At 46.9% G+C, this 12,500-nt stretch overlaps 1 protein-coding gene across 1 annotated transcript in view; it reads right to left on the bottom strand.

The window, feature by feature from the left end:
* Positions 1-2,329: 2,329 nt before the first annotated feature.
* fmnl1b (formin-like 1b) overlaps positions 2,330-12,500 on the bottom strand; it is a 24,865-nt gene continuing 14,694 nt past the window's right edge. The window contains exons 14-27 of the mRNA XM_056577426.1: positions 12,053-12,211; positions 11,896-11,992; positions 11,098-11,343; positions 10,533-10,657; positions 9,043-9,245; positions 8,089-8,323; positions 7,659-7,727; positions 7,490-7,570; positions 7,143-7,272; positions 6,277-6,440; positions 5,780-5,881; positions 5,367-5,465; positions 4,878-4,992; positions 2,330-3,413 (exon numbers count right to left, since the gene is read on the bottom strand). Coding sequence (XP_056433401.1) covers positions 3,313-3,413; positions 4,878-4,992; positions 5,367-5,465; positions 5,780-5,881; positions 6,277-6,440; positions 7,143-7,272; positions 7,490-7,570; positions 7,659-7,727; positions 8,089-8,323; positions 9,043-9,245; positions 10,533-10,657; positions 11,098-11,343; positions 11,896-11,992; positions 12,053-12,211 — 1,926 coding nt within the window. The 3' untranslated portion in view covers positions 2,330-3,312. The remainder of the gene's footprint in view (positions 3,414-4,877; positions 4,993-5,366; positions 5,466-5,779; positions 5,882-6,276; positions 6,441-7,142; positions 7,273-7,489; positions 7,571-7,658; positions 7,728-8,088; positions 8,324-9,042; positions 9,246-10,532; positions 10,658-11,097; positions 11,344-11,895; positions 11,993-12,052; positions 12,212-12,500) is intronic.

The following is a 12,500-nucleotide window of genomic DNA, read 5'->3' as shown; positions in this document are numbered from 1 at the left end:
ATATGAAGGATCTATCATAGCTAAACCACCCAGCTACCTGCCTGAGGTCTGCCTGCAGCCCAATGCATTCTGGGACCAGCCTGGGGTTCGATCATTAAATATAAGACACATTAAAGTATAGTCTAAAAATAAATAAATATATATATATACTGTATGTATATATATATATATATATATACTGTATGTATATATATATATATATACATAAATATATATTCCATCTGTTCTTGTTTTAAAGAGATTACTTTATTAACATGTATACAAAATAAATGTCATCTATGTTTTATAAAATCAAGCATTTTTGTATTTTTATACTTACGAAGCAGAGGATTATTTGCGTGGGGCGTGTGCTGTATACATGGTTTAGTTTTTACAATGTTTTCAACCATAGACCACGAACCGTCCATACTTCAGCCAGAGGTTGCACTCTATATAACGTACACCAGTGGAAGCATGAGGACTAGCCTGCTCTCTGTCTGTCTGTAGTGACCACCCAAGAACCCTCCCCCCACCCACCCCCTCCTTCTCCACTTCGATATAAAACACACACTCAGGTGTGGTCGCTGGTTCAACAAACTGTTAGCTAACCCTTACGCAGTTAGGGATCGTCTACAATTACATCCTGGTAGTTATAATTAATCTTATGTTGATGGAAAACACAAGGACAAAAAAGGAATGACAGGAGAAAAGCTTATTATATTTATTGATCCGGTGCGTTTGTAGTAAAATCAATAGAATATCGCGTTACATACATCAGTGCATTCGATCGAAACCTTGTTTTCTCGTCCAGATTAATAAAGTACATCTCAACTCACCCGGACCTGGGTAACAGTTCATTGTTTATTTTAACTGTCAGTTTGTCTGAACCACGAACGCAGTATTCCTGAGAGTAGTACTGAACCTCTACTCATAACGTATCTGTCTTCCTCCCGTAGTACCTCTAGTTGCCGAGTATCCTCAGAATACTCTGCCCAAGCCTTTAACCAATGAGTATCAATGGTTAATCGATGAACGTGTGGTTGTTCCCTCTAGATGTTCCTGTACAGTATATACTCAACAAAGTAACACAATACAGATACATTTTTACGTGAAGCTCCTTGTTTTTATTTTTATTCTAGTTATCCTATAATTTTTTATAGCCGATATTCTGACGTGTGGCATGTGTACTGTAAACATTCCTGGATACTCTGCACGCTGGGCCCTCCAGGTCTGACTGTAATAACTGTATGAATACTACTGTAATACTGTATGTATACTACTGTAATACTGTATGTATACTACTGTCCTACCTGTGTTTGGAGCACATAATACAGGAAACAATCAGTGTACAGCATCAAGCTTTTCTATGACGTTGGCCCCCCCAGAGGGCAGTGAGAAAAACAGAGTATATATTCAAAGTATTACTTCAAATATTGTACATCAACTTCTTGTTGTTGAGTGTGGGAGTGATGCTTGTTGTTGTTTGTGAAAACGTGAAGAATGAGTAAATACTTGCGTGCCACAACACCAAATACCAACCTAGAGCGAGGAAGACTTGTGACGGAGAGAATCTGAGGGGAAACGGGCCAGTGACGAGGGATGGTGGCTGCTTTTGTACGTTCCTGTCGTGTTTTTGTGACAATAAAAGTGACCCTCTTATACAAAACGCTTGTTTCACTGACTGCTCGGACCTCGATGTGTGGGAGAATGTTTTCAGCCGCAGCGTCGTCCAACAAGGATCAATGACGACTGCTGAGTGGTTGCTTGCCCCAGGTAAGGTGTGTTTCTCCTGTTTATTCTGGTTCTGTTGAATCCTAGATCTTACTATATGATGTTGATGTGGTAGAGACGTTCCCTTTGACCTTGACAACATCTGATAATAACCTTGAACAACTTTACAGCTTCATCGTGTAGTGAAACATGTTCTATCTTAAATTACTGATCTAGGGTCAGTTGAACCTGACCTTCAGCTGTTTCAAACCACCGCCTCAAACCCACAACCGGATGTTGGAAAGCACAACGTCACTTACAGTAAGTTTCTTTGTATAGCGGGTTTGTAAGTGTCTGCTAAATGACTAAATAGGTTAAATAATCTAAAAATGAATATAGTCATAAAATGTATATAAATGCTAATCTCTAATTTATTGGTTTATATTTTTAATATTGGCACTTATATTAGTAGTTTTTGTAAAAGTACAATTATTGTTTTGGAAAAAAGTAAAAAAAATTGTATCCTCCCAAACTAAAACCCAACAAACTGATCTCCACTGGTATAAAATTTTATTAATTTAAAATTGAAAAACAGAAGTAAATAAAAACACTTTCATCCAGTTCTATTTTCTGTTGTATTATATGCAACTACAAATATTAGAACATCATATCATCTTGCAGTTCAAATTTCATGAAAAATATAGCTAATAAAATATTATGTATCTTTTCAATTTTTAACGTGTTTATCTAAAATTCTCTCAGATGATTAAAGCATGCACATTCAATTTTATCCAGTCATATTACACTTTCATAGAGTTCAAAGATGAACTCAATAAACCCCTTGATTTGAGCGCTGCTTTTACGTTTTCTTCCCATGATGCATTGCTTGCCCCAATGTCCTTACGCTGAATTAACCACACCCTAAATGCAACCTTCAATTTTTTTTCGCCCTTAACATAACCACCATTACACCTAAACTCAACCATCTCTAACAACCTAAATGTAAGCATTGCTAATGCATCATGGTAAATAGGCAACCGGCAGCTCTGTCTATCCCATCGTTTCTGATTGGTGTTCCTCTTTCTAATGATTGTCTAACAGAACCGGTCGAGATGGAAATAATAAGAATTAGCATTAGCATGTCCCTGTTCGTCTAAACACATAACAGATTCTGAAGGAGAAAGAACCATGAGATGTTTCACAAGGAAGGAACCGCTGTGTGTGTGTGTGTGTGTGTGTGTGTGTGTGTGTGTGTGTGTGTGTGTGTGTGTGTGTGTGTGTGTGTGTGTGTGTGTGTGTGTGTGTGTGTGTGTGTGTGTGTGTGTGTGTGTGTGTGTGTGTGCATGCTTGTGTGTGTGTTCTTATGCGACTCTTAGTCCTCGGTGGCAGAGATCTGACCTTGTTCTGTCACTTTGAAGACAGCACTTTATGTATATATTATATATGATCCTATTCCTGCTTGGCCTCTACATGCAGCTCTTTGTGCGCAAATCTTGTTATTCTGCTCTGGTTTCGTCTAGTCTGGTCTAGTGTAATCTGGGCTCGCATCATTTATCGGGTGGGATCAGGTCTGACCAGGTCTTGTCTGGTCGGATCTGGTCTCGTCTGGTGTGTTCCAGTCGCTCAGAGGGAGATGTCTGAGGAGACCTGGAGCTGCTGGGAGGTTTTCCACTTGGCACTGCGCCTGCCGCCGTCGGCCCTGCGGTACGGCTGGTTCCTCAGATCTACAGCCGGGAACAACGAGAGACAAACGCGCTTAGATTTGTCCTTTTTTTCTTTCTGTCGTCCATGGTACCACCTGGAGTCTGGTGGCGGCTGGCGGGGGCCACTTCCCTACTGGTCCGAGATTAGCTTAAGCCCAAAGCACATGGCCACACGTGTCATGCCTGTTTGGGCTTTACGTTTAGGGGTTGCATTCCAGCAGTCGTTCTGTAGCGAGTCCACTCGCACTCGCTTCTTAAATCTCAGTTTGCCCTCGCTGAACATTTTGGAACGGAGCCTAGGATTCATTGGTATTTGCCTAAACCCCCTGGCCCCTCTGTGGAGAAAATGAGAGACTTTGAAAGCATAAGAAATCGAGGGAGCAAGAAGGCGAGAGTCAGAATGAGAGAGTGGTGGGGGGGAGAGAGGGGCAGAGTCCAGAGCGTACCGCAGGGAGCTAGCACGGTCCGTCGTCACAGGAGACGGCGTCGCTGTAGAAACGAGACGACCGTTTGGCCGAGCGAGCCGTGAAGGGCACACTCTTAAGAGCTGAAGTCACCAGAGAGAGAGAGAGAGAGAGAGAGGGAGGGAGGGGGATGAGAGAGAGAAAGAGAGACAGATGGAGGGAGTGAGCGGGGGGAAAAAAGGGTGGAAGAAAGAAAACAAAAACGATTACAGAAAATCGAAAGTGCCAAGGAGGTGAAAGCACTAAGGCGAGAAAGACTATCGAGTTAAAATGACAAGGAGTTGTAGAAAGAAAGAAATGTAGGACAAGAAACCATCTCCTACCATCACCATCTCCTGCCTTATCCTACCCTCTCCTCCCCTCTCCTCCCCTCTGCTACCCTCTCCTCCCCTCTGCTACCCTCTCCTCCCCTCTCCTCCCCTCTCCTCCCCTCTCCTCCCCTCTCCTCCCCTCTCCTACCCTCTCCTACCCACTCCTACCCACTCCTACCCTCTCCTCCCCTCTCCTCCCCTCTCCTACCCTCTCCTCCCCTCTCCTCCCCTCTCCTCCCCTCTCCTCCCCTGTCCTCCCCTCTCCTCCCCTCTGCTACCCTCTCCTCCCCTCTCCTACCCTGTCCTCCCCTCTCCTCCCCTCTCCTCCCCTCTCCTCCCCTCCCCCTCCCCTCCTCCCCTGTCCTCCCCTCTCCTACCCTGTCCTCCCCTCTCCTCCCCTCTCCTCCCCTCCCCTCCCCTCCTCCCCTGTCCTCCCCTCTCCTACCCTCTCCTACCCTCTCCTCCCCTCTCCTCCCCTCTCCTACCCTCTCCTCCCCTCTCCTACCCTCTCCTACCCTCTCCTCCCCTCTCCTCCCCTCTCCTACCCTCTCCTACCCTCTCCTCCCCTCTCCTCCCCTCTCCTCCCCTGTCCTCCCCTCTCCTCCCCTCTCCTCCCCTCTCCTACCCTCTCCTCCCCTCTCCTCCCCTCTCCTCCCCTGTCCTCCCCTCTCCTACCTCCCCTAGGAGAGCAGCCCTTCACCTCCTCCTACCTGTGATGATGTCCTCTATGGCGCCGTCCTTCCCCTCTCTGACCAGCGGAGCGCTCTGTCGCTTCTTTAGCTCGGCCAGGAGCTCCATCTGGGGTAACCTGGGAGACATAGGGACCTGGAGGACCCAGAGCCATCAGGGGAGACCATCAAAACCATCAGGGGAGACCATCAAAACCATCAAAACCACAGGGGGGGTTCTTTTGTTTGCTTGTTTTAATGTCAAAGGGTTGTCTGTTTAATTACATTTGACATTGAGTCATTTGGCAGGCGTGTTTATCCAAAGAGACTTAAAAGTGAGACTGAGAACAATCGAAGCTTACAACCATAATTGGAGCAGCTACAAAAGCTGAATTTACTGGATTTCCCCTCGGGGATGAATAAAGTACTCATCTAATTTATACAAACGAAATTGTGCTTTGCAACCTAATTTCTAAAATAACTCTGAACAGCACGCGGAGTCGATATTATTGGATGCAGCAGCAGGGGTACCTTATTGTTCTCCGTGAATTTGGGTTTGGGTGAAGTGGGAGGAGCGTCGGCGGTCCCTTTCTCCTGCTTCCTCCTCAGCTCGTTTTCCCGCTCGGCTTGCTGTGTGGGGTTAGCGTTAGCATTAGCATTGGCCTTCACTGTCATTTGAAGCTTTTATTGTTTTCGACTTCTCCCTTTCCATTTTGAACATGAACTGTATGATTTGAGTTATGCACTTCTTGCTTAGGATCCTGAGGATTCCATTTGATTGTTTATTACGTTTTATTTCTCGCATTTTATTGCTCATTATTTTGTTTTTTACACCTTCACTAAAACAGATTCATCATCAAGCTTCAATTATAACAGTGGTATAGCATTGGTTATAACAGCGACGTCGTCAAAATGGAGCTTGAGGGGTGAGCTTGACCTCTGACCTTGTACGCCTTGATGAAGCGGGCGAACACAGGGAAGAAGACGGACGGCGTGGTGGTCTTGGGGCTCTCTCCGAAGTACTCCACGGCCGTCGCGTACGCCTCCTGGAACCCCAGGGAACACACTCCTTACCGGCTGACTGTCTAATCACTATTTAATTATCCCCTCATTGTTAAGATATCCTTATCTGAAGCCACTTACAGTGGGTACTGGTTAACTATTTTTTGTTATGTATATGATACAGGTGTCATTAATGAGCAGGTATTCGTTGAGAGAGATGACTACAGGCAGTTGGGGATTGAACCCAGAACCTTTTTCGGCGGGGAGTCAAACATCCTAACCTATCAGCTTCCAAGCACCTCTTGAAAAACCCGATCACTGGCCTTGGGTCTCATGTTCGGTCAGCTGACCCCGAAAGACCACCTGGAACCACTAAGGTGGTTCTTTCAGATCTGGGGTTAGGATGTGCAGGGGGAGGGGGTCGGGGCGGTGTCCTGACCTGGGCGGTGTTGGCGTCGGCAACCACGGCGTCTAGTGGCGCGGCCGTGCTGGACAGGAAGTGACTCAGGACGGCGTTTTCTGCTTCTGTTTCGTACTCGCTCCTGGTGACCTCCATGCCTCGTTCTAGAGCTTGCACGTCCAGTAGTACTCCCTCCAGAGAGACTGTGGGAGAAAGGGAGAGAGAGGGCAGTGGGGGAATGGAGAGAGAGAGGGGGAGTGAGAGAGAGAGAGAGAGAGAGAGAGAGAGAGAGAGAGAGAGAGAGAGAGAGAGAGAGAGAGAGAGAGAGAGAAAGAGAGAGAGGCCGACTTGATTTGTTAACAATTCATTAAATGAACAGAGGTCAAAGAGAAGTGGCGTCAAACAAGACTTGAGTGGTCAGAATTTCGACCAATCAGTGGGTCTGTAGAGAGAAGCGGTCAAGTAGATTGGTTGATGCAGGCAGTGTTAATGTGATTCGTCCCCAGAGTGAAGTTTCTAGAATATAAGTCCACATCTGGCGCTATAGATAAGCGGGCTGGTTCATAATCCACATCTGGCTCCATAGATAAGGACATGTAAAGACATTAATCACTTTATTAAAAACAGGAATAAATTAACATTAGCCTTTGAAGGTTTTCTTGATATTTTAGGGGACTTTTTTAAACTTTTCCAAAAAAAAAAAAAGAAGCTATTAAAAAATACAATGTTTAATTATTGAAGCTATTGTGCAATATTTGGCATATTGGTAACTAAATGAATAGTTATAATAGTGAAAAAATGTATAGAGTACAATTTTCAATACAGACAGATCGATTGATAGACAGGTGGATAGATGGAAGGACTGAGTGACAGACAGGCAGACAGACAGACAGACAGACAGGTACCCTGGGCAGCCTTGTCGGTGAAGTGCAGCTCTGTGTAGAATGAGCGAAGCTCGGGGTACTTCTGATGGATGATGTCCACTATGAAGTGCAGCAATGTCTGCTTTCTGTCTGTGGATTTGGTCTCCAGCAGCTTGAGGAAAAGACCGAGATCAATTATATTCCAAGGATTATATGCCATACAAACATATGTTAAACGATTAGTGATAGTGATAATAGGATTAAGGTATTGCTAAGGTTTTGCTAGCTATGTATTGTAGTCTTAAGGCATTGCTTGCTGGGGATTGTAGTCTTAAGACATCATTAGTTGGGTATTGTAGTCTTAGGCATCAGATAGTGAGGTGACCCACCAGGTCTAAACTCTGCAGTCGGAAGCCGTATGCTGCGCCACGCTTACTGCTGTTCATGTAGTTCCCAAACGCTAGAATGATCTGGCGAAAAAAAGAGAAGTGCATTAAGCAGCATACCCCTATACAGCTACGGTCTGAGACATGAGCTACATGAGCTTAGCATTGTCACCTCGAGGATCTTCTTGAGCTTGCTGGACGACTGGATTGACATGGAGGCAGCGATGATGGCGTTGAGTTGCTGAACAGAAGGTAATAACAACAACGTTAATGTTCACTCTCTTGAAAACACAATCACAGGGACCGATGTGTAGGTTGTAGACATGGCCGTAACCTGAATTCAATTTACTGTCAATGTTAAAGCAGGGCCAGGATAAATGGCCAAATTAAGATGAGACAACACAACACTGTCCTTGCCCAAAGAATGGTTCTAAAGCCTCAAAAACAAGCACAGCGCAAAATCAAACAACACACAAGATAGAACAGACTACTACAGGTTTAGGGTTTTGCAACATCCACAAAACAGGAATAATTTTTACACTGACAAGCCCCGCCCTCCTAAGCCCCGCCTTCTAACCCCATTTTAGCCCATCAGAGCTCACCGTCTGGAGTGAAACGATGACGCTGGGGAAGTTCCCCATGAAAGCGAGCGTGCTGATTCGCTGGGCCAGCCGGGGAATCTTGCTGAACCGCACCATGAAGCGGTCCTCCTCGCCCAGCTCCTCCAGGGAACGGCCCTCGCTCTCGTACTTCTGGATGAGCTTCAGCTCGTAGTCGGAGGGCAGGAAGCGCTCCAGCAGCTCCAGGAAGTCTAGGTTCAGCGCTTCCTGGTTGTACCTGTGAACGAGGAGGTAGCTCAGAATTTAGAGCATGCCTTAAAGCTTCCCTGTGTCTTAAAGCTAGGAAAGACCTTTTTTTATTTTTTAAATCTAGCCTACTCTGGCCGGTTTCTCCAAATTGCCTTCTCTCGCTTTAATGGCATTGGTTTTGAGAAAAGTGTCTGCTAAACGAGGAAATTGTAAATAGTAGAGAGAAGCTTCAGGCACTATAATGTTTATCTTATTTTTTTGAATCAACTGTTCAATTATTTACACATTCTAGTAAACTAGAATACACCCTTGGACTGTTTGCTAATTAAGAAATTAAGTGGAGAATTATTGATGATGCTTGGATGTTTGTTTGGACTATGCCCTTTGAGGCTCTTTAATGTTTCATGCTTTCGTCTAGCGAAGCCATTTTGCTGATCTCCCCACTATGGTATTTACACCCATATTTATGACCACACATTAAAGGGGCACCGTCATGCTCCCGTTTTCCTTATTTAAGCTCTGCTTCACAGGAGTGTTGTGAGAAATCGCGATCTGCAACATCAAATCTGTTCCCGTGACAAATCGAAAGAGCAAAGAAAGCAAAAGGCCAATTATCCAAGCAGTCCATTGGAAAGTGACAATTCACGGACCCCATTTCCTGTGACCCAAATTACTTCGGAAACTAAGTTGATGCAGCAGACTTCAGCAACTTCTCCATGGCAACACACTGATGCTTGGACAACATACGTCTGTATGGCGGTGCAGATGTTGGCCGGGGTGGTCCCCGCCTTGCGCAGGGTGATGGCGAGGTTCTTGGCCCGGTTGGGGTCCATGAGGGGCACCCTGCTGGGCGTCTTGTGGACCACCCTCACCCTCAGCGTGCCCAGGTCCACCGGGGCTGTCTGGGACCTGGTCTTAAACTGCTCCTCGAAGCCCTCCATGTTCAGCTCCTGGTGGGAGAGACGGAGGGCAAGAGAGAGAGAGAGAGGACGAGAGACATTGAGCTCCTGGTGGGAGAGACAGAGGGCGAGAGAGAGAGAGAGGACGAGAGACATTGAGCTCCTGGTGGGAGAGACAGAGGGCGAGAGAGAGAGAGAGAGAGGACGAGAGACATTGAGCTCCTGGTGGGAGAGACAGAGGGCGAGAGAGAGAGTGAGAGAGTGAGAGAGAAAGGACGAGAGACATTGAGCTCCTGGTAGGAGAGACAAAGGGCGAGAGAAAGAAAGGACGACAGACATTGAGCTCCTGGTGGGAGAGAGAGAGAGCGAGAGATATCAACCTCCTGGGGATGACCATAGGACGAAAGATATTAAGCTCCAGGTTGGAGAGAGAGAGAAAGAGGGAGAGAGAGAGAGAGAGAGAGAGAGAGAGAGAGAGAGAGAGAGAGAGAGAGAGAGAGAGAGAGACATTGAGCTAGTGTAGGGAAAGCGATTGAGAAAGGTCATCAGATATTGAGCTCCAGGTAGAAGAGAGAGGAAAGGCGAGAGACATTGAGCCCTTGGCGAGGAAGAGAGAGATACATTGAGCTGAGAGTGAGAGGCCTCCTGGTGGGCGAGAGAGAGGGCGAGCTACATTGTGAGGGACCCCAGTGGACGAGTGTGTGCAAGGGCGAGAGCTATTGAGCTCTTGGTGAGGAAGGGAGAGATACATTGAGCTGCTGGAGAGAGAGAGTGAGAGAGAGAGAGAGAGAGAGAGAGAGAGAGAGAGAGAGAGAGAGAGAGAGAGAGAGAGAGAGAGAGAGACAGACAGACAGACAGACAGACAGACAGACAGACAGACAGACAGACAGACAGACAGACAGACAGACAGACAGACAGACAGACAGACAGACAGACAGACAGACAGACAGACAGACAGACAGACAGACAGAGAGAGAGAGAGAGAGAGAGAGAGAGAGAGAGAGAGAGAGAGAGAGAGAGAGAGAGAGAGAGAGAGGGAGAGGGAGACAGAGAGAGAGAGAGAGAGCTCTCCTGGTGGGAGACAGAGAGGGGGCGAGATACATTGTTAGGGGCCCCGGTGGACGAGAGAGCATAAGGGTAAGAGACAGAGCTCCTGGTGGGACTGAGAGGATAAGAGGCATTAAGCTCCTGGTGGGAGAGAGAGAGAGAGAGAGGGTCGGCCGAACGGAGGGGGCGAGAGACAGCGAGGGACTGCAGAAGGGAGAGGGAGACCTCCAGTGGCGGGCACATGTAAAGCACTATTTGCCCTCTGCTGAGTAAGCCCGTTTGACCTCTCACCCCCAGCACGTGCTCGTCGTCCAGCTCTTTGAAGACGGTGCCCTCCACCTGGTCGGGCTTCAGGGCCTGCCAGTTGAACAGTGGCATGCGGTACTTGGTCTGGATGGTCTTCTTGTTGCGGTGGACTGGAGCACAGAGAACAACAACACACAGCCTTGGTTTAATCACCTAATGAGTGTCGTCGCCTTTTCACCATATGCACGTATCATCAGAGGCAGGTAGGTTTAAAGGTGACCTATTATACCACCAGGTGTGAGTGGTGGGACAAGCCGGTTTGAAAATCAGCCTCTTCTGACATCACAAGTGAGCTTGTCCACCTGGTCTCTACGATAGATCAGTCGCTCATCTATCCGTCATCCATTCAGGTGGACACGCCCACTTGTGATGTCAGAAGAGGCCGATTTTCAAAACTGCTTGTCACGGCTAATCACTTGTAACAGCTATAATGTGGATGTTGAGTGTCCACGCAGAGGTTTAATGGCTTTAGTGCACACAAGTCAGGCCCCTTTAACAATAAACATGTGACTCCACCCCTTTGGTAGGTCCTCCCCCTAGCTGGCCCAACCCCTCTTCTCACCTGTGGATTTATCTTCTCCACCTATCCGTGGAGGAGCAGACCCAAGGGGCGGTGGAGGAGGGGGAGCGAGTGGCGCTGGAGGGGGAGGAGGAGGAAGGGGAGGGGGAGGGGGAGGAGGAGGAGGTGGGGGTGGGGGTGGGGCTGCAGCAGGAGGGGGTGGAGCTGGATAAGGAGGCGGGGCTTGTTCAACACTGGCCAATGAGGGAGCTTCTTCAGCGGCGGTGAGGAAAGAAGCTGCTGGTTCTGAAGGAGGGGTTTGTGGTTCAGTAGGGAGGTCCTGAAGGACATCCGTGATATTGTGTTGAACTGTCAGGAGATGGACAAAAAACATTCAGAGGAAGTGAGACATTCTGTATATAATACTGTTTCAAATGCACAGTCTCATAAAATATCATAATTATTTTTTTTTCCACTCCTAGAATCATCATTCAATGTGATATATGATACTGTTATGTGTTCCGGACCACATAGTGTTAAACGCTTGCCCTGAAGTTTGGTTAAACATTGTGGAACTAACTCTGCATTCCAAAGCAGAGTCTACTCGGCCTCACTCTGTACTGGTGTCCGCAGGTCAAGCCAAAACAAATCAAGTGCTTTCTTGATCGATAAAACAAATTATCTAGTGTTTGATTCCGATTCAGATGTTAAGATGTGGCTCAGCTTTAGAAACAACTTTAAGGATAGAAAAGACCGGAGGAAGGCGGGATGTGGGTTGAGATGTGCAATGTATCTGTCGTGTTTGGTAAGTCTCGGTGTGAGGTAAGGTGCCCAGAGATGAGGTCTGACCTGTGGGAGACACCAGGGGGTCTACAGAGACCACCTGCAGGTCAACCTGTCCGGATGGCGTCCGCTCAAGTCGGACCAGGCCCCGCTCCACCAGAACCTGGACTTGGGACTCCAACTGCTCCAGGATCTGGACCTTGGTCTCAAGCTCTCTGAGGGCCTGGGTGGAGTGCTGGAGATCCTGCTCTCTCTCTCGCTCTTTCTCTCTCTCTCGCTCTCTCTCTAGCTCCTTCTCCCGCTCAGTCTCTCGCTCTATCTCCCTCTCTCTCTCTCTCTGCTGCAGCTCCTCCACTTTGGAACAGGACTCTCGGAGACTCTCCTAGAAGAACAACAGAGTGACCACTATATGACCTCTGTCTTGGATATTACAACCATTAATCATGACGAGGTAATCATCATGGCAGTTGGCTCTTTTTAATAATAATAATAATAATAATGAGTGAGTAATGATGATGTGTTTGAAAATCAATTCAATCCACCACCTTGATTTTTTAGGATATGTAAAGTAACTTTGTACAGATGCAATGAAAGTTAAAGAAAATGAATGTGAAGAAACTTGACTTGTGATGTAGTGATATGTACATTAACTTATCGTCAACGTGGGAAAA

The sequence above is a fragment of the Gadus chalcogrammus genome, chromosome 18 (assembly GCF_026213295.1).
Source record: "Gadus chalcogrammus isolate NIFS_2021 chromosome 18, NIFS_Gcha_1.0, whole genome shotgun sequence".
NCBI classification, from domain to species: domain Eukaryota; kingdom Metazoa; phylum Chordata; class Actinopteri; order Gadiformes; family Gadidae; genus Gadus; species Gadus chalcogrammus.
This window is presented reverse-complemented; position numbering and strand designations above follow the sequence as displayed.